General features: G+C 35.1%; 1 protein-coding gene across 1 annotated transcript in view; it reads right to left on the bottom strand.

Annotated features, from left to right (window-relative positions):
• The window catches only part of ARID2 (AT-rich interaction domain 2), a 107,102-nt gene that overhangs the window by 38,794 nt on the left and 46,434 nt on the right, over positions 1-21,874 (bottom strand). The window contains exons 4-6 of the mRNA XM_069802234.1: positions 6,176-6,309; positions 5,079-5,297; positions 2,202-2,269 (exon numbers count right to left, since the gene is read on the bottom strand). Coding sequence (XP_069658335.1) covers positions 2,202-2,269; positions 5,079-5,297; positions 6,176-6,309 — 421 coding nt within the window. The remainder of the gene's footprint in view (positions 1-2,201; positions 2,270-5,078; positions 5,298-6,175; positions 6,310-21,874) is intronic.

The raw sequence follows: 21,874 nt of genomic DNA, 5'->3' as shown, positions 1-21,874 counted from the left end.
TACGTTCTGAGGATAACATTTACAAACTAAACAAAATTTCTATCAATTCAGTTCCTGTTAGTTTAGAATTCATGTATTTAAGAAACTGCTTTCCCCACCATACTTTCTATGAATCTCTAACATTCATGTGTTCATGCCGTCACTATGCTTTAATTCATAATTCTGCATTTTTCCTCTCCCACTTAAAAACTCTTTTCCATTTTCACCTTTACACAAATTTCTAATCTGTTGCCATTATAGTAGAGAAACTGGAATGATAACCTTACAAAATCAAGACACAAACAACTGGCAGCAAAATTTAAAAAATCCAAATAAAGAAGAATTTTTAAAAAGATAATGTGAACAGTGAAAGGAGGTACACACGTTCAATAGCCATACTATTAATCTTAAAGATGTAAAAGCAAATTTAAAAAAACAGATATACAGTCTCTACCCTGCTAACCATCTCTCTCTCTCTCCTATGTCATGAAGTCCCATAATGCTTCCCCCGATTTCTGTTTTTGACACAGCCACAGCTGCATTACAAAATAAATTACTTCCAGTAGTAGGGTAAAACAAATGCTTGAAGTAAGATGTTCTGAAAAATCTGGATTCTTGGCATTAAAGGTATTTTTAGATCTGGTGTTAGTTTCTGTCATGCTTTCATTAGTTATTTCACTACAGAGTGGTACGATACATATTGTAATGTTCAAAAATAGATCTTGGAGAGCATCCAAGTTTCTTATTAGCAAACCTTATTGCAGTTACAGTGGTTCTACTTAACACTTCGTTAAAAACATTTATCAGAACCATCTGTCCTTATCTATCACAATTACTTAAGTTTATATAATTAATGAACATATAATAAATTAGAATTCCGTGTAATTTTAAGTGTTTACAGATCTAGACATGGCACTTGTTGCTGTTCTAGATCAAGAACAGTCTGTGACAGTTTAGGGTGAAGTCAACACAGAAGTGCTAAGTGCTTAAAAAAAAAAAAAAAACAAAAAACAAACAAACAAAACCAAACCAAACAACAACCTACAGTACCCTCTGGACATATTTTTCAATGGAAAAAGGAAACAAAGATTATGAAGCGTTATTTTGTACACTTATTTTCAGCACATTTGAACCACATTTTCAAGTTTGTATACTAACAAATATGAGAGCTTACCTTTCTTGTTCTTAATTTTACCTAGGAAATTTTGGTTAGGGAATCTATTCACTGACATTTCAGCAATACTTATCATTTAACTAACACTACTACGGTCCAACCTGTCCCAAAATTGAGTTACATAAGAATAAAACAAAAGAGAAATGGGAAAGACTCCTGAAAAATATTTCTCTATAATACTGGTAAAACATTTCAGTATATGAGACGATTAAGAAATTGAGCAGAAACCCAGCTATGAGTTCATGAGGAACTCAGCAGCTTATCTCTTCGCATTTTTACTTAATAAAAAGCATAAGTTATCAAAATATATTTTAATCTAGCTTTCTTCTATTTTAGCCACATAAATCATCACCTGAAATGCAATTTAAGGACATTGTGTATCATAGCAAATATGCTGAAATGTCAAACATCTCTCAGCTATAATATATTTCATGCTCTCGTTCACCTCAAAATGCTCACCTAGAATAAAGAGGAAGCATTTATATGAAGAAACTTTAGTTATATTTTTATCTCATTTCATTACTTGTACAGTAGATCATGCCCTCTAGTGGAAAGATAAAAAAGCCTTGCGCAAAAACAGGTGAACTGAAACAAACTTGCAACATTGCTCACTTACTTAGATTTGTCCTATGCTTCTAATGTTATGACTTAATTTTCATAATCCAGAATGTTTCTTTACTGATCATGGTAGTTTAAAAAAAAAAAAAAAAAAAAAAAAAAAAAAAAAAAGGCAGCACATCGTTTTCTCTTGCTAAATATGTTGGCCAGTATTCCTTTTCCTCACATGTATTAGCTTTCTTACAAAAAGAAACACAGAACCTCTTTATTCATTTGCCTACACCTGTTTTGTCTTAATACATTTCTTCCTGCTTATCCAAACATTTTATAACAACTGTGATTTAGTGTCCTATTACATTTAAATCAAAGGAATAAAGTTGAGAGTAATTCTAAAGATATATGCTAGTATATCTTATAACTTTCTATCTTTTTAAAGGATTTGATACCCACCATATGCAGTTCAAAATTATTTTAATAATTTTTAAATTACCTTAACAAAATCTCTATCAGTTTTCTCCTTCCATTCTTCTCCAAATACAGCAGAAAATGATCCTAAAGCTTTAAGCACAAAAAGCAGAATTTAGTAAAATTTTAAAAATGAACATTGTTTGACTTTTTACTAAACCATAAACTAAATAAAGATTCAACAACACTACAGATTCTTCCAGTGTTTCCTCTTCATTAAAAAAAATCCTGCATAAACCAACTGAAATTTCTGTAGTCATTTAATTAACTGCTACTGCAGTTTTACAGTTTAAATTGAGAATAAGTAGTCCATAAAGAATAGACTAGTTTGTGAACCCTTTAAAAAACACATGGGAAACTTTTCCATAGCTCTTTTCCAGAAGACAAGATGACTGCTCAGTTTTCAACTTCACATCAACAACTGTTTTCTATGTGCACTGTGTAAGCTGTAAACACTACTTCAGTGATTAAACAAATTCCCACTAATGTCTTCTAAAAAAACATAACAGTAGCACTGAGATTTTGACAGCACTCAATTCAAAGTCAATATTTAACCAGAAAGCGTAATGGATGTTCTTGGGTGTTTGGTGGAGCCACTACCACAAACTTTCTAATCATCACTCCTTGAAAGCAGCAAAGACTCAGTCAATCTAACTCAAAGACTGCGTCAGTCCAAAAATAAACTCTACCTTACAGTAGTTCTGTAATGAACTAATCACGTTTAAGTTACACTTAAACATTTTGGTTCATTATGTTTTATTGTTTTGAGCAAAATGCTACAAATCTCAATTCCAAGACCATATCAGCTTTCAACTCATAGAATCCAAACCAAGGCTTATGCAGCACTCCAAATTGAAGATACTATATATAGTATAGTACGCCCCCCCCCCAAAATATATATATACACCCCCAAACCCCTGGGGCTGCCCCATCACCTGCAATTGTAATTGTCATCACAAACTTTAGGGGGGGCAGGGGGGAAGCTGAAGATGTATTTTTCTTGTTACCTAGAAATACTGCATTATAAATACTAACAATGATAAAACCTTAATTATAGACAAGCCAAATCTAAAACCCACATTAAATAAAGTTAATCAGCTATCATTTATTTACACCTGAAATTATTGTGACAGTATTTTCATACCACCTGAATTTGCTAATTATAAATCTCATTTAATCACCAAACCTGACAGATTTACCTTCATTATTTATAATAAAAAAACATGAAGTATTTCAAATTGAAGTTTCATGCTTCAAAAATAAGTAAACACACACGCCCTTTCTTTCCCCAGTTTGTCCCAATTAGTCCTCCTAATGCCGCTAGGACACTCCCTAGATTTATCCGGAAGATGTAATCAGGTAAGATAAAAATGAAATTTTCTGCAGAGAATGAAAAGACCAAGCTCACTACATGCTCGTCATTCCTCTTGGCTTTACCTCAAATATTTTTCAAAATAATAAGTACTAATTCCACACACCAGCTATGGAACAAGCTTGTGCTCAGAGTCCAAGTTAAGCACTCAAGAAAATACTCTCTACCTTTGCAATATCAAAAAAAAAAAAAAAAAAAAAAAGGCAATTCAAAACTTTATTACATTATTCATAAATGCCTACATCCATAGAAGTTCCATCAAAAGAACAGGGGAGTGATGGTAAAAGCAAAAATCTAGAGAGCAAGCATCCTGGAATCACGAACATGCAGGACTAAGTTTTCCCTTTAGCTTCCTTTCAAGTATTTTTCTTTGAAAGTTCTTATGACTGGGCTAGATGCAGACACTAAATGACCAAGATCTAACCATACCTGAAGGGCATGGATACAAATCAAAAACTTAAGAGAAAAGCTGGAGAACGCTAATGAAATATTGTGCGGGGGGGGGGGGGGCGCTACAAATCATTATAGAGAAATGCTAATGATTAAAAAACCCCACCAAACAGTATACAATGTCTAAGAATGATTCTTCCCCAGAATTTTAAAGCAGAATCTCTGACATACCATACTATGTTTGTGCTTACACATGCAACGTAGATTTATACCCAAACAGATATGATCATCTGTACTAGCAGACTTAAATATACTTAGCTGAAAAAGCTCATTTGGGCAGTTTCTTATGGTGGTAATTTCTGAAATTCAGTATATAAAAAAATCAGTACATAAAAATCAGTAAATACTTCATCCTCACCACCATGAGACAGGAGCTATGCTGTTATGATTTTAGGATGGTTTGGGTTAACTTATTTTTTTCCCCTCTTCTTGACAGAAAAACAAACAAGAAATTAACAAGGAACAATTTGCCATGGAGGTCACACTGAACAAGTCAGAAGAATTTATTTCACATACTGAAGTATTTTGGTGGAAGAGTCTCTCTTTTAAAATTTATGTGCTAACACATTAAGTAATTCTGAAACTCAGATTAAGATTTTTATCCCTTGAGTTTTGTATTCTGAATTTCACTACACTTGAATGTGTAGTGAAGTATCAGGATAAAAATCTTAGTGGGTCACTGTTTTCAGACTGCCTTTTTTTAATTTTTAAATTTGTGACTGCTACTAGAAAAGAATTATGAAAACTCAGCATGGTCCTATGAATTCAGAAGAAAGCAGTAATACAGTACAAGCAGATGGAGATTCAATGCTGTAAGTTTCAGCATCTTGAACAATTTATCACTGAAGAACTAATTCTTACATTTTACTAAACTGTTAAACAACACTGTTTTAAATTACCTAACTTAAAAGGCATTTGTGATGTCTGATAAAAACTAACTGTGGACAAGGTAAAAAGAAAAACTAGATGTAAGTACGCTACAGTGCAATAAATTATAAACATTTTCATTATCAACAGTTGTGAAAGATGCTACAACAGCTATTGACTCTTTCTGTTGCAAAAATGTTGTTATATACTTACTGTCATCAAACACCCCAGCATTTGCAAGCAGTAAAGTGATGATTTTAGGGTCCTTTTCAAGCTGCATAACATGTTTGCTTTCATTTGAAAGAAGAGTACATACATTAATTGCAAAGTCCACTTCATTTGGGAGTCCAGATAACAGTGAAAGCACCAATTTATTATAGTCATTTGGTGAGTTTAAGTCCATAGACAGCCCATAGCTTTGACGAAGGTAATCTAAATAAGAAAAAAAAAAAAAAAAACAACAAACCAAACATAAACCAACATTTTCACAGCTAAACTAATTAATATTCAGATGATACATTAAGCAATATTATTACGAATTATAACTTTTTTAAAAGTTTAGTAATAAGGTATTTTGGGGTTTAACAAGTTTTTACAGTATTCAGTTTATTTCTTTCCATTAGTCTTTGGCCAAAATGCTGAACACCTTCTACTTAGCTGTGTACCTTTCTAGTTAGATATTAATTCCTTCCTCATCTCCAGAATGCAATACTGCAGTATGTTCTCCCAAACAAAAGCTTTGAAAATGCAAACTTTAATTAAAGCAGTATAGAATTGTAATACAATTTGGAGTCGCTTTCTACACAACGAATTACACATCCATTCCACAGAGTCCACCAGCTTCCGATTTGTTTATTGGTTCAAGATTGATACTTTGTTCTCTAAATTACAATGGTGTTGATTCTGGCTCCTTACGTGTGTGCTTTATCCTGCAGATTTTAAAGCTTAATTAATCGTACACTCAATTCAGGTATTTGGCTCTGTAGAGAAATGACTGATGTGACAGAAACACAATCTGCAAATTTTCAAGGTATGTTTTTTCAAGACAACTACTTAGCTCTGCTAATTAGAAAGAGAAACATTTGTAAAGAAGAGAAATAGCTTTTCTTATTTAGTTTTGGTTAACAGTGGAAAGGTTTTTGAGTCTATTAAATTAGCAATTTGAATGACCTACAGATTTGATGGTTTTAATAATACTGTAAATTTATCTACACATTTATTTCTGTACTCTGTTGAAATACACACACACACACACACACACACACGTATATGTATGGAAAAAAAATAGCACTTTTTCCTTAAAAATTTACCTGACACACTGTGTTGCTGGTAGTTATAGGAAGTTGGAATTGCACCAATAGGAAGTTGTGGCTTTGGATTGCCTGGTTGTACCTCATCATCCTCCTCCCCAAAATGATGGACTTTTTCATACTTTTCTAGATAACTGAAATTTAGAAAAAAAAAAGAAAATAAAAGAAAAAAAAAGGGTTTTGAATATATGTAGTACAACTAAATCCTTCATCCCCCAAGAGCTGAACTGCCAAAGAAAATAAACTATACAAACATGGAGATTTACTGGATACAATAGTCAAAGTGGTATAAAACATAAATATGAGTCACACTGACACTAGGTGATACAGAAAATGCAGTTATGTGGAATTATGGATTTAGATATTAAATTTCTTCACATTTCTCAACAACAATCCCTAGCTAAATTGCAATCTGTTGAGCCCTCTTGTGACCAAGCCCATTTTACCAAAATCAGTTTTTGCTTTTGCCATCCAACTCTGCAGGTAGAAGCATCATAAAAATTACTCTATGCATTACTAATACACATACTGAGGTCAAGTCCAGAAAAACACTTATTTCTTTTTGCCTGACCTAAAAAGAAACAGTATACCAAGCCCTAGCAATTACACGCGAGTAAGAGAATTCAGGGATACTGAGGGCAACAATTCAGGATCAGAAGTGCTGAGCCATGGCTGTAGCTAATGATTATTGGAAATACCTCTGAACCCCTTAAGAAAAAAAAATGCTGATATACTGTACACAGAATGGACTGCAAGCACAAAAGTTATATATACCAAAAGTAAACAGTCAAACAGCTTGGTAAATTAATTATATCAATTAACAGCTAATTTAGCATTAAAAACCTTCAGAACTTTCTGCAGTCCAATATATAAAGTCAACTTAAAAGGCCGACTGTAGCCTTGACTTCACACTGATATGTAGCTGCAAAACCCTTCATGAAATTATGTCAAGATCACAAAGCTACCTAAATTTACAAACTTTTGTTGTGCTGAAAACTGACCATTCAAGTCCATTAAATCATAATAAAAACATTGTATAATCGGGAAATCACTTAAAACACTTATCTTACTCTTTGTAGATGCTAAAAGTATTTAATATATGAGAAAAAAATACAAGCTTTTGGTATAATTTTTGTCAGTAGACACTGAAGTCATTAACTCATGGTGAATCAGAAAGATTCTAAAAAGCCAGTATTCTCATTGACCTCTGGTGAATATTTCACATGCATTAAATTAGTAATTTTTTCATGAAATGAGGTATCAGTGACATAACCATACCTTTAAAATGTTAGCAAATACTTTTTTTTTTTTTAAGAAAATGGTACATTCCAGAAGAAAGGAAAAAATTTCAGAGTTAATAAGGCATATCATGGTGTACTGTATCACATGCAACTATGATTTGTGTCTGACTAGCACTTAGGATATTCAAAGTACTGTAATATGTTATGTGAACCACTGCTATAGTGCCCTCCTTATTACGTAGACTCTTGACTGAATTAAGGAGTCAGCAAAAATCTTCCCTGCACTATCATTTGCGTTTAGGGATTTTAACAGACTAAAAATTACATTTAAATATGGTTGGTTTTTATCTTTAAACTAAAAATCCTCATTTATGCAAATTAGATTCCAATTTAAAATCTGCAAAAAAGTAAAATCTTATAAAATTTTTTATAACTTTTTAAAACTCATACCTCACTGTCCTACCCACAGGTTTTTAAATCTAAATCCTAATTTTTCTCTTCCACTACATTTTCCTTAGCCTTTTATCCTATTTCTTTCCTTTACCTTACATCTTATATCCAAAGATCAAAACCAAATACAACCCTAAAAATAGAACAGTGCACCTCCCTTCTAAAGAATTTATTTTTTGTTGCATTGAAATGGTCATTTAGAGAACCTGACCTAAGTATTTATACAACTGTTTTATTCTTTTATTTCCTTCTTGCATTATATCAGGGAAGTAATACCATAGCTTTATTCTGCTTTATTATCTGCTTTCAGCTATTCAAGCTTTATTTTTTTTAAATAATTTCCTTCCAATATCAATGAATTGTTAAGCACTCCATAAATGAACATTACCTTGCTGAATATGGCAATCACACACACACAAAAAGATAAGATGTGACCATTTCCATTTTCTGTATTAGCATTTACTTGAGAACTTCTTAAACATTTTAGGATAACTTTAAAAAAAAAAAAATAACACAAGTACAGGTTTTTTTTAGGGGGGGGTGTACACACTGGAGAGCTTGTTAGAGCTCACTTCAGAACCATGCTCAAGCTCTGCATGGGAGAATAATATTAAATATAGTAGGGGGGTAAGCAATTTAAAAAACAAATACAGACACTGTGGAATATAACTCATAAAAAGATTTTAAAAAGCACGAGGCTGTAGTAACACAGCCAAACATCCAAGTGTATAGTCAAAAAATGAATGCCTAGTGAATAATGTACCATGCAGTCTTATGCATCCCATGACTCCACGCATTCTAAAGCATATCTGTACTGGTTTCTCAAAATAGCCGTGCAGATAGCCTAACACAGCTTAAAAACAAGGTTTACTGGAATAAAACACTCATCTCCAATTGTGAAAGCTAGAAATCCATGGGTTTAAATAATCTAGAAAGTATTTTATTCTTCCAGTGGCAGAAGCATTTATTTAAGACTCACTGTTTTGAACTATGTACACCTATGTACTGACCAGCATCTCTTCCTTATTCTGACAATTCTGAACCCAGAAAATATTGTAGTGACTACAGACTGAAAAAATACCAGTGGCTTATGTAGTCTGTCAGGCTAAATTCCCACCTGTACGCATTAGTGATTGGTATTTTAAAAGAAACTTAGTAGTGGCTTCTAAAATACTGAGAAAGAACACAGTTGAGCAAGATCCTGAACTGTGTGAAAGTCTAGTAGTATGCAGTGCCACAATACTTCCAATTTACCCTGGTGCAAAATGAACCATGGGAACAATTAAAATACTTTCAGTTAAAAACACTACTACTCACTGCAAAAGTCTAGTCTTCTATCTGCTACCAGCATTTGTTTGTTGTCTTTCAAACAGTTCAGTAAATCACCGAATCTGTCATCATCACTGTCATCGTGGTTTGAATGAGTTTGTACTGTAATTGAGGTGGTCAATGTTGAAAAGATGATTTCACAAAACTAGTCTAACTTCTGATATGAAGTGACAAGGAAACCTAAAAATCTAAAACTGATCTTTCCTACACAGGCACAAGCATATGCTTTGCTTTGTACTCCTATGAGATCATCAAAAGATGTTGAAATTGAGGAAAAGACATGTTGAGGAAAAGATATGGCCTTCACAAAGTCCTGAATCAGATTAATCAAATCAATTAATCAGATTAATCAAGTAAGTCAAACCTATTTAAACAGAGCCTAAATATGTGCATTTATGATCAAGACCTAAAGGAGTAGGTCAGAGACAGCTTGACCTTCCCTACTTCTGACCATCCAGTCTCTCACTCTTCAGAGAGCTCATTTAGCAAACAAAGAGGATTCCAGGTTGGCTTTCCACTGATTTTTCAAACTGAATACTGGTCAGATGAATACTAGAGCTGATGCAGGGGAAACACAGGTGTACACAGCTGAGGATGGCAAGATGATGATGCACATGTGCTATTTCTACACTGGCAGAAGCTATGCTGCCTTAGCTTGTCTAATGGGACTTCAGCAGTGGTGTGGCTAGATCTACTTTCCTCATATTTGTTGGTCTGAGTCAAAGCTTAAGCTTAGCATAAAACACCTCCATTACTGAATATAAGATTTCACAAGAATATTTATAAGATAAAGTAAAAATCCCTATACAGAAATACACATAGTACCTAAAATACAGTTTGCAAATCTATTACCATCTTTTTCTGAACTTGTCCATTCTACCAAGAACGAATAGCTATTTAAGCATTTTAAAAAAAAGTCTTATGTATCATAAAATAATCCATGTTGTTTCATACTTTAAAATACAAATACTGAACCTTATGCTTTTTATTAAAGCCATGTCCCAGCAGAGCTGAACAATATGAATACCCTAGATGTGCTCCTCTGTTAATACCTACTTTATTAAAATATTTTAAAACAGTTCTGCCAAACACAGAAACCCTGAAATTTCAAAATCTACTTTCCTTCTTCCCTCTCTAAACCCCAACAATTACATTGTTTTCCACTTGGTTTGATTAAGAAAATGCGGGCGGGAGGGAAGAAAAATTTTATGTATGAATTCAAAGACCTTTGCAAATTACAACAGTTGTAATCTTTTTCAGTGTTGACAACTCTCACAAAGCTCTCACAAATGTCTTACTAAATATTTCATAGGAAACCAGTATTCAAATCAACCTTAAGTGATGATCTAATCTTTCCCTATGCCAAAGAAAATACCAACTTTACTTTCTCAAATTCTCAGGTTTTTTGTTGTTATTCAATTTACCGAAGTTCCACCTCTTCAAAGAGCACTCCCTCTTTCCTATTTCACCCCAAGTTTTGCTGAGGGAAAAAACAAACAAACGACAAAACAAACAAAAGAAAAAAAAAACCCATAGCAAATAGAAAGACCTTCTACACCTCTAACACATACACTTATTACTTTTAAGATACTGTTAAGATACTGCTCGTTTAGAGGGAGGACGCTTCACTATTTCTATCAAGTTTAACAGCACTGTATTACTGAATTTCAACCATAATAACCAGATCATATTAAACTGCTTTACTATGATTCCTTTATGCTACATAAGCACTGACTGTTTACAGACAGTTGTACAGACCTCAATCCTCCAAACGCTCCTTTTGTTTCCTGCAGAGAGAATGCATGACCTGGAATTTTAGTGTCGAGAAGGAGCTTTGTAAATTAGCTTGTAAATGAGCTTTACTAGTCTTAAATTCTAATCTTACCAGTCTGGCATACAGCTACTATGCAAACAGCAGAATAGTTATCATAAAGACAGGTCTTCCTCTAAAGATACAAGAAATTTAAGAATAATAAAACGGAGCTTTTCTATTACTGAAAAACAGTTGTGCAAAAGCTCATAATCAGATAGTTACAAAAGGCGAATCTCATGCTTCAAAACAACTTAGATCTGTAGCTATAAACTAGAAATGCATACTTTGATCACAGAAAAAGGTTTTTAGGAATTCAGAATGCTTCCTTAATTTAACAAAGTCACAGGCGGTATACATCAACAATACAGGTCTCAATCTTCCAATCTTCTCTTTTAATTTCAATGCCAACTGAATGATTAGGCCCCGAAAGAGAAAGATGCAGCTAATATGTACAAAAAAGAACTAAAGCAACTAACTAAATGAAGGACCAGAACAAAACTACTAATAAAACAAGCAATGTATACAGGATATAAAAGTTTCAAAGACATCTGAGGAAAAAAACTAAGTACTATGCTGAAGCCTTGGTGAGAATGGAGTAATGAGGAAAACTGCCTTCTGTACTAATATTGAAAGGCACTCCACACTGTTAGCATGGCATCTTGAACTGGTGATAGCCCAGTGCACACACGATCCAAAATATTCAAGAAACTGAAATGCAATGAAACCCAGTGGCAATTTACATCCACTCCCTCCTTTCAGCTTGGATCGCACCTCTATTCTGAAAGGCTGAATTAAAGAAAAACCAGCCAAACAAACAAACAAAAAACCACGGAACATCACCCCCAGGAAAAAAAACAACCACAAAACCAAAAAATGAAAGAAAAAACCCCAAACAAACAAAACCTAAACACCAACACAACAACAACAAAAACTCCAAACAAACAAACAAACAAGCAAACAAAAAAACCCCAAACACACACATACCTGGTGAATAGCTAGAACTACAGGATATGCAAAGTACTGAAATACGGGAAAATACATGGGCAACCAGAGACATGTGAAGTCTGGCTACTTTTTGAATGGCAAGTGATTTCAATGCTTCCTGAAAACTTGCTTCCTTTAAGGATCCCTTGAGTTGGAAATCAAAAGATAATACCCCTTTGAAAATCAAACTGACAATATTACACATTCTGTTCCTGTGACAGAACTTCAATAAGTCATTTTGTTTCATTCGGGTCCATAAGAAAATAAGTTCCGCGAAAATGGCTAATATTTTTGCCCATTAAAAATACTTATTTAAATAACAACACAGGTTTTTATTCAGTCAAGTTCGTTTCAGGCTTGTTTTTCATATATTTGGGGAAAAAATACCAGTGAAAGTAAGTCTACACTAGACACAGCTAGTGGCACGCAGAATTTACTATCAACAGTAGCCCTGAATGGGCTTACAGTACACCGCCACTCTCAAGCTAAGGTTTGGGGGACATTTCTGCTACCTTCTGAATCTGCTTCTCATGAAAGTGGAGAATTTGAATAAAAAAGCATCTAGACTTTCAGATTATGATGGTCTCAGATTGAAAATTTAGAGTATACCACATACTCTCTTAGCATCTGCCAACCTGTTTTGTGTATTGGTATAAAATATCTGGTTCATTTGGATATTTTGGCTCCCTATACCAGGACACAGTAGATTTGCCAAATACAATATATTAAGCCAGTGCCTGGCAAAACAGTGATGCAGCATCAACCACCACAGTCCAACTACCAATTCCTTACCTCTGTATTAGACTGAAGGACAAGCAGGTACCATTCCTACCAGAGCTCTCCACCCGATCTTTCTTGGAACTGTCTTTTTGGCAGCATTATTAGCAAGGGATTCACAACATGAACTTGCACCAGTTCTGTTAGCTTGAACACCTTCTGTTACAAAGCAAGACAGACATGCTCTTCCTGCTCATTCTCTTGCATCCCCTCTCCCTATTTGCAATCTCATCAACAACAACATCCTAAATAATCATGAGACAAAATCCTTACTGCAATAAGGATTTCACACTACTCCATATTCCAGTTTGTGTCACCCTAAGTGAGAATTGTTGCATACTGTCTCTTTGCGCCTAATTTGACATGACTGTTACCCTGATCTGAAAGACTAAGGAATTCCATGGTGGCAACGCTATGCCAACTAGAAAATTTTCAGAACAGGGGTCCATGCTTGGGTAAAACAATAAAAGTAACTAAAAATATTAGAGGCAGCAGGAGAAAACAAAATGTAAAAGCTACCTATTATTGTAAGATTTGGAACTTAAAAAAAAACCAACAACCTCCCAGACTTCCAATAACATTTCTCCCTAATACACGCAACACACTGGTACTTGCACTCAGGTGTGGTTTACCCAGTTGTACATCTAACTTCTTTACAAGGGACAACTCATTAACTTGTGGTGCCAATCAAAAGCTGCAACCTTTTTAAAAAGCTAACATCTTCATCAGACAATCCATTATAGTCCTATATAATGAATCTATGCCTGTTACAGTTACTTGAAAATCCATTTATGAATCCTAATAGCAGGCAGTATTTTAATCACAGAGAAGGCTGTTTCTCAGCAGGGACAAAGCGCTTATGCTCGACTTGCCTGCTGCTACTGCACACAGCAGAGACTGGTGCCACACTCTGGAATGAAACTCCTGCCTAGAAGTTAACGAAGCTCCTGCTGCAGCTGCCCCAAGTAATGATCTAACTCATTTACTCATCTCATAGATGTTTGCTTACAAAACCCTTGTCCCAAGAGTTAACCTAACTAGTTCCTGGAAATGTCAAACTCAACAAACCGCTTCAAGGCTCTGCTCAAACTTCTAGCATACACCAACAAGCTGCCTCTAACTTGATTTCGTATCTGAGTGTTTCGCCAGTGCCATCGGCAATCTCTTCGGGGCTTTTTTCCTTGGCCCCGAGGGCACAATGCATTCCAATTCAACACTTACATCATATTATTGTCAGAACTGATGCTTGCAGCTGAATCCTTCAAAACAATGTTTGTGTGTTTTCCATCTTCATGTTGTCTAACTCGGAAACTGAGTATCTCACATATAAAACACCCAGTGAAACACTCCACATGTGACCCTCAGCAGTACTTGTTTAATTTCTGGCTTACTGTGACCCCCTAGTAAGACAGGCTGACAAATCAAGACTCTCAACTCTGTACCTGACCAGCTTGCCAGATGAGTAGGGAACTCCAACAGTTGTGCTTTTCAAACATCTGGCCTGGTGCTCCACTACGTGGCTGCAGAACACTGTCCTCCCACCTGGGCTGGCCTGTTCAGAGTCAGTTCCCCTGCAGCCCCATCTGACCATATGCACCATACCAGGGACTCCGCAACTCCAGCCTCTACCCTGACATCATCCTGTTACATGTTAGGAGAATTGTGAGCAAACTCAGAAGGCCCTGTGCAGATAAAACTTCGTCTAAAACCTTTGCACAGATCCACATATAAACTAAGATTGCATACACTGGAATTTAAATGTGTTAATACCATTTTGTAAACACAGGTTATGTGAGACTACGCAGTAGATGGTTCAATTTGTGGTTTGCTTGAAACTTGGTTAAAAAATTCTTAACCTACCAAGAAGCCTTTGTAAACAGAAAAAAATCATATACATGCGTTCACAAAGTTCTGAGTATTTGTTAAGGCAAGATATATTATTCAGCATTAGAAAAAGAAGTGTAAAATTCATGAGCATTAGCAATACTGAAAGTTTCACTTTGTTAGACATTACAACAACAAGAAAAAAATGCAATGCTTCTAAGTAAAAAAAAAAATTTCATTCTAAAGTCACTGAAAATACATTCTTAATATCTATGGGAACACCAAGAGGAAAGAAATTAAGAAACTGTTTTATGCTTTCACACTAATAATGCTCCAGTTTAGAAGGAAAATAATAGAAGACATATGCCAGCCAACTAAAGTGTGTATGCTGGAGCACAGCTTCAAAAAACTGGGGTGGCTGGGGGCTGACAACACAAGCCTCTGAAGAACTGCACTACCAGGAACTCCAACAGATTCTGGATAAATACACTGTGTAACTGAGAACAGGAGAAGAAAACAGGTATTTTGACCATCTCTAAGTTAAGAGGAACTCTGTGTTATTACAGAAGGAGGGGAGAGGGAATAAAAAGTCCTAAAATAAAAGGCAAAAGTTTCATTCACCATGAAGATTTGTTAGCCAAAATAGTAGCTGAAAGCAAATTTAGTCCTCCTCCTACTTCTACATTCCTTTAACTTTCCTCTAACTCTTCTTAAATCCTGTGGCCAAATCCATCAGAAGGACTGCATGGGAAAGTTTCCACACAGCGAAAGCAGTGAGCCCAGTTGACAAAAAGTCTTGACACAGTTAAGCAACTGAATTCTGGTCTACTAGGCTGTAACTGACACTAAAATGCATTAACACCTGCTCTTCTGAAATTAAGATATTTCACTTACAGGCTTGTTTTCATTTATTTTTAAATTTAATTTAAACTGAATCCACTTGTGATCCACAGCTGCAGTCCACAGTTATTTTCCAGGACTAACGCTTCTACTGCATTCTCACTGCTTGCCAAAAACAATTCAAAACCAGCATCACCTCTTACTGCTTCAGCAGCTGTTTCATTAGATCTGATGGGCTTCATATCCAGGAATATCTGAGCTGTACCATTATTAATAGTATTACTTCTCCAGTCTGTATCTGGGAATTAACTTTTCAACAAAGGCAATTCCCAGATGTATTCATCTTACTAATATTGTAGTCATTCTGTTGCCATCTAGGATGACAGCTCATCAAGTCGGTCAACTATTACAGCAGTCTGTGTTCAGCTCTTCAAACAGAACATCAGAATCCTGCAGATTTTTTGCTATCTTCATAACATGCTTGCAAATTCTAGAAAAACACGAAGTTTCTCTATTTTGAGATACTGTCTACAGTACCACCTGAATTTCCCCACAGTGCCTGAACACAAGAGTACCTGAACGGCCAAGATGCACTAACATAAATGGTACCATGTTAGAAAGCACGGTAGGCACGTGCAGGAAATTGTAACCAAGCTTTGTGCAGCTTGCCCAGAGCAAGTCACAATACCATACTATCACCCACACCAGCCATCTAGTTTCAGGCAGCCACTGAAATCCCAAATGCCACCACATTATGAAAGGCTCTACAACAGTTTTCAATGTTCCTGTATCCACTGCAGAGCTGGTAGTGATACATGTCTCTATTCTGTAAGATGTATTGTGATACAGTAATAATAATACTTTCAACTAAATACAGCTTCCTACATAGCGTTAGTTATACACAGCATGTCTTGTCGTGTCTGTGAGTCTGCACAGAATGTAAAAACTTGTGTTCAGTGAACACTATTTAGGTCACTAAGTCAAGTGTCAAAGTAAATACTAAAAAATCACTTGTAAACATGCATTCTTTCACAAATACATCCTAGGACTGCATGGTGTTTTGATGGCAACCGACATATTTATCTTATAAGTGTATTTAAAGAGGAAATATTTTTTTAATATATACATAAAAGAACACATATTTATTTAAAAAAAATTCAGAACACAAAGTTATCATTCCTACACAGTGTGATAACTTGAAGCGTGTTTTAAAGCTGGGGACTTCCATTAAAAATAGTGGCTCATATTTTGCCAAATATTAAAGCTAAAAATCTAGTAATCGCTCATAAGATTAGAAACAAGCAAAAGTACATTAAATATATTATGGGCTTTGATCACCACAGATTAAACTGTCCTGGTTTTGGCTGAGATAGAGTTAGCCTTCTTTCTGGTAGCTGGTATAGTGTTATGTTTTGGTTTGAGAATAATGTTGATAACACACTGATGTTTTCAGTATAAACACTGCTTAGCAACAACATAGTCAAGGATTTTGCAGCTTCTGATGCCCAGCCAGCAAGAAGGCTGAAAAGACACAAGAAGTTGGGAGGGGACACAGCCAGGACAGCTGACCCAAACTGGCCAAAGAGGTATTCCATACCATGTGACGTCATGCCCAGTATATAAACTGGGGGGAGTTGGGCCAGGAGGGGATCGCTGCTCGGGAACTGACTGGGCATCGGTCGGCAAGTGATGAGCAATTGCATTGTGCATCACTTGTTTTGTACGTTACAATTCTTTTATTATCACTGTCTTTTTATTATCTATTATTGTTGTTGTTATTATTATTATTATTTGCTTCCTTTCTGTCCTATTAAACTGTTTTTATCTCAACACACGAGCTTTACTTTTTTTCCTCCCCAGTTCTCTCCCCCATCCCACTGGGTGGGGGGGAAGTGAGTGAGCAGCTGCGTGGTGCTTAGTTGCTGGCTGGGGTTAAACCACGACAACAACCAAGTGTTCCAGAAGTATTTCTTGAGAGAAGCAACTGCATACATAAAGACATTGTAATGCAAATACATGTGTAGACATTTAATGTATATTGTGTACAAAGTTGTGTAACTTTCAGAATGGTGAACACAAGTAGTTGTTAAATTGGCTGGAATACCTACTGACTCTATAAAGCTATATAGACAACAAACAAATACATAATTAACTATATGAAGAAAACTATATGCATTATAAACAGGTATAGATTCATTTGCCCACTACCCACATTTATTATTTAACTACTATGAAATCCAAATTAAAGATTTTTGCTTTTGTTTCTTTTTTTTTCCCCACTTAATGCCAAAAAAAGGAGAAAGAAAGAACGCTTATTACAGCAGTACAACATTCTGTCAGTGCATTGACTGAAGAGTTGTTCTCACCAAAGAGAAAAATTCTATGGCAATTCAGTCTTAGCTTTTTCCCCAAGTTCAGGATGCAAACTGGCCTTGTAGTACCTACAATTAAGAAGGTGATTCCATGTTGTCTTTAGTTTACAATTCCATTACCAAATATGTAAATAGAGAAGGCTGGTATTTGCACAACAAAACTAAGAACATTCCCTTATGCACTTTCAAGGACTTCATTAATGTTTTTAGAAAAACTAGACCAGGGTTTTTTTTGCATGTGAGAAGTAAATTCCTTAATTTTCTGCCTACTAGCTGTTACACAAAAGTTATTCACACAGCAATAATGCCCTGAAAAGAACTTATCCTACCAGGAATTTCCAGTTCTTTGAGTTTCTCTCAAACCATTATATATAACACAGATATCTACAGTATTACAGAAGGTAATAGTCACTCACATTGTGTTGGCTATACAGAATAAATTTCTCCTATAAAGGCATAATCTAGCAAAATATCACAATATGTGAATGGTCTCACACCACATACTTATGATTACAATTATACACTTACTCAAAACACTTTGCTAAACTGGAATCTGTCTCATCTGCAAAGACTTGCATACTTCTTTTCAACTGCAAATACTTATCTTGCATGTTTCTGAAATTTAGGAATATTACACATTTTTCAGACTGCAGTGAAAAGACAAAATTACTCTCGGGACTTAAAACACTAAAAAATTTATAATATCTCATATTTGCATATTTCATTATAACTATGCCAACAGAAATGTTACTTATGCATGTTATTCAAACACTCTTAACACAAAACACAGCAGCTTCTAGAATGAGGCTTCAAAGTCCAGACTCTGCACAGGTAAAGTACTATCTTAATTGTTCGAAAATGGTCCTTTATCCCTGGCCTATTATTAATGCACACTCTTTGCTACATTCTAGCACAACTTTGACAAGAAGGGCTGATAAGGTTCCTGTAGGAAGCCTCATAATTAGAAGAATATTATACCAGAGAATAGTAATTGTAGATTCAAATCTCATGAAAACAGCAGTCTAGAAATAGGTTTTCTAGATTTCGGCAATTGCTCCAGACACCACAGTAAACATTTCCACAATCCTTCTTTCAGCCTTGTTCAGTAGTTACTAAATAAAAGCATAAAACACAGAATAAAAAAAAAAGAATTTAGTGATAGCTAATGCTTATAGGCTGTTTCTTAAATTTACCGAGTAAGTCTACAAGTCTTTATTAAAAATACATTGCTACACCATTTTTTCACCTCATGTAACTGTAATTTCATCAGTAGATTCTGCACAGAATCGGCAATTTTAACAGTTGCGCTTCTCTGCCTTCATCTTATGAATCAGTCTTCTCCTGCAATTAAATCTATTTACAATTTCTCTGCTAATCTGTATTCCACACTTTGACCACATAATCAAAGCAAATGTATTAGTTTACATGGCCCTATTTATGTGGTGCATCAAACAAAAACATGAAAATTAATTAATTCTTGAACACTTTACCACATGGATCAAATTTTCATGAAAAAAGTGAGAATGGAATAAAAAAAAAAAAAAAATCTGATTAAGAGGATCCTGCTGGGATTCTGCACAATAGGAACATAAACTCTTGAAGTTCTACATGGAGAAGAAAAAGCTGCCTTGGGAGCAAGTCCCTTCTTTATCTCAAGATCTCACTAGAAATTAGTTTTTAAGAAGGAATGCAATCTGGCCTTCATAAATATATTCAACTTAAAAATATCTGTATGTTTTAAATAAACACAAACATATCCAGACTAAAACTAAAATAATAATGACTAATTTTACATCTTTTGATCACTTAACAATATGCAGTTATAGGGCTTAAAGTATCCCAGTGCATTCTGAGAATGCAGCTAAGTACAAATTTAGAGATGATGATAAAGAGGTAACCTATCGATTTAGCTGTCTGAAGTTGTAAAGGCTACACATCTATACTAGTAAAATCAACATTGCTGTGAGCATTCCCATGCATGGGAATGAACTGCCCGTACTACCACATTGTTAGAAAAGGGCCTGAAACAATTTCTGTCCAGGCCAATTAGCATTCTTTCAAGCAATTTAAAGGCACTGTTCAGAAACTACCCTTGGTCAGGGGGCCATTCCCAGAAGTAAATTTGGATATAGCTACCTTGTTTTGGGGCTAGGAGTATGGACATGAGCCATTTTGTGTCAATTAGCCTCAGGCACACTTAATTCACTAATATAGATATAGCCAGAGAAACACTGAATGCTACACAGATGGCCTCTGGCTTAACACTAATTCTGATACAGCATGGGGAAAGCTGAACGACAGATGAAGTGTCACTCCTTCGGAGAAGATTTTAAAGTTACCAGCTACATGATAATCATGAAGAATTTATAGCATTTTCTTTTTGCCTTGTATAACTGTAATGTAAGGCCATTAGAACATATACAAAGATAAAAGAGAGAAAACAAAGCAGTACGATGAATACAGATAAAGCCCAAAGATCAGATTTCCTGTTGGGAAATACCCGTCTTGGGCATTGAAGATAATAATTGCAAATTGCTTTAAAGGCAGAAGGAAGAGAAATTTTGAATATTAGAAGGAAAAAAAAAAAAAAAAAAAAAGAGAGAGAGAAACCAACAACCCTACTTTTATCTAACAAATTACTCAATGAGAATGCTGTTGTGAAATATGTAGTAAAACCACTCAAACTCTTAAGCTTATTTAAAACTGAGTACACAGATACTAAAAATGTGTTGAGCATACTGGAAGACAAATTGTATTCTTTTATAGGAAGGTTAAAAAATAGAAAACAGTATTCATAGTATTCAGATATTAAGTATTAGAAAAGGTTTGGAGGATATAGAGTCCCTGCTGGTGGTCTGGGGTTTAGAGGAGATAAAACCTGATCCTCCACTGTGGATTGACCAGCCTTTTCAAATCCTGCATAAACCCAGTAAGGCTTATTGTATTGCTATTATTCTGAATGGAAATAATTTGTGAGAAGAGAAGTGCTCTGCAATTAACATACTGTGTACCTTTTTAAGAAGCAGAGAGTAGGTACTTCTAAGACTGAAAAAACTTCATTATGGAAAGCAACAAATTCACATTATGTCTGTATTAATCAATATATAGGAAAGTAAACAATCAGTTTTCTAGTAAATAATCTAAACGTTATCCTTCTTTTTCCTCAGAGCCTTCTACACTGTACATAAATTCTGAATAGTACTAAATGCTACCATCAGGTTGGACGTGGCTTTGAGCAACTTGACCTAGTGAAAGATATCCCTGCCCATGGCAAGGGGGTGGACTAGATAATCTTTAAACTCAAACCATTCTATGATTCTGTATTATTCCAGTATATAATAACTGGGTTTGCTCCTTATGCTTCCTTCACCTTTCCACTTGACTATTACAGCGCACAGTATCTGGTCAAGACAACCAGGTTTTTAGAAAACCTAGCTATAGGTTCACAATACTGTACTTACACAGAACACAGACACTTTAATAAGTTTCCAGCTAAGACCAGCATACGGTGCTGGTCCTTTTCTCTAAGTACTCAGTATTGTGAAACCAGGCTACCTCAGTGTCACCTCAGCTCTGGACATGTTTGAAGATTCTTTGGGCCAGTGAAACCTTCTACCAAGAGATAGAGCTCATTTCTACAAAAGAGCAAACTTTCTCAGAAATAAATTTCAGAGAAGTAAGTAAATCTTCAGTATTTTCTGCTCACATGTAACATCATGCTTTGCAGCAGCTGGGGAAAAAAGTAAATCCTTAAGTAGCATAAAAAGCATTAATCCAGAAATAATATCCAACCTTCTGGGAAGATCATGATAGCAGGAACAAACCACATACAACACTTCGCTTTAAGAACTACCTTAAGGTGATCAGAACTTACTGTGATGATGGCACTACTGCTAGAACTTAACCTGAATAAAAATGGAAGTCCTTTGGGATTGTTTTCAAGAAAACTTACTAAGATGTCTCTTAAGGATTCAACCTTCTAAAGTCTTGTCTACTACAAGGAGAAGCTTAAAACCTGTCCAGCAACAAAAGAAATTAGGGGCGGCAAAAAGTGGTTTTCTTCCTGTCT

The sequence above is a fragment of the Haliaeetus albicilla genome, chromosome 14 (genome assembly GCF_947461875.1).
Source record: "Haliaeetus albicilla chromosome 14, bHalAlb1.1, whole genome shotgun sequence".
In the NCBI taxonomy this organism is placed as follows: Eukaryota; Metazoa; Chordata; class Aves; order Accipitriformes; family Accipitridae; genus Haliaeetus; species Haliaeetus albicilla.
The sequence above is the reverse complement of the archived record's forward strand: the minus strand, read 5'-3'. Positions and strand labels throughout refer to the sequence as shown.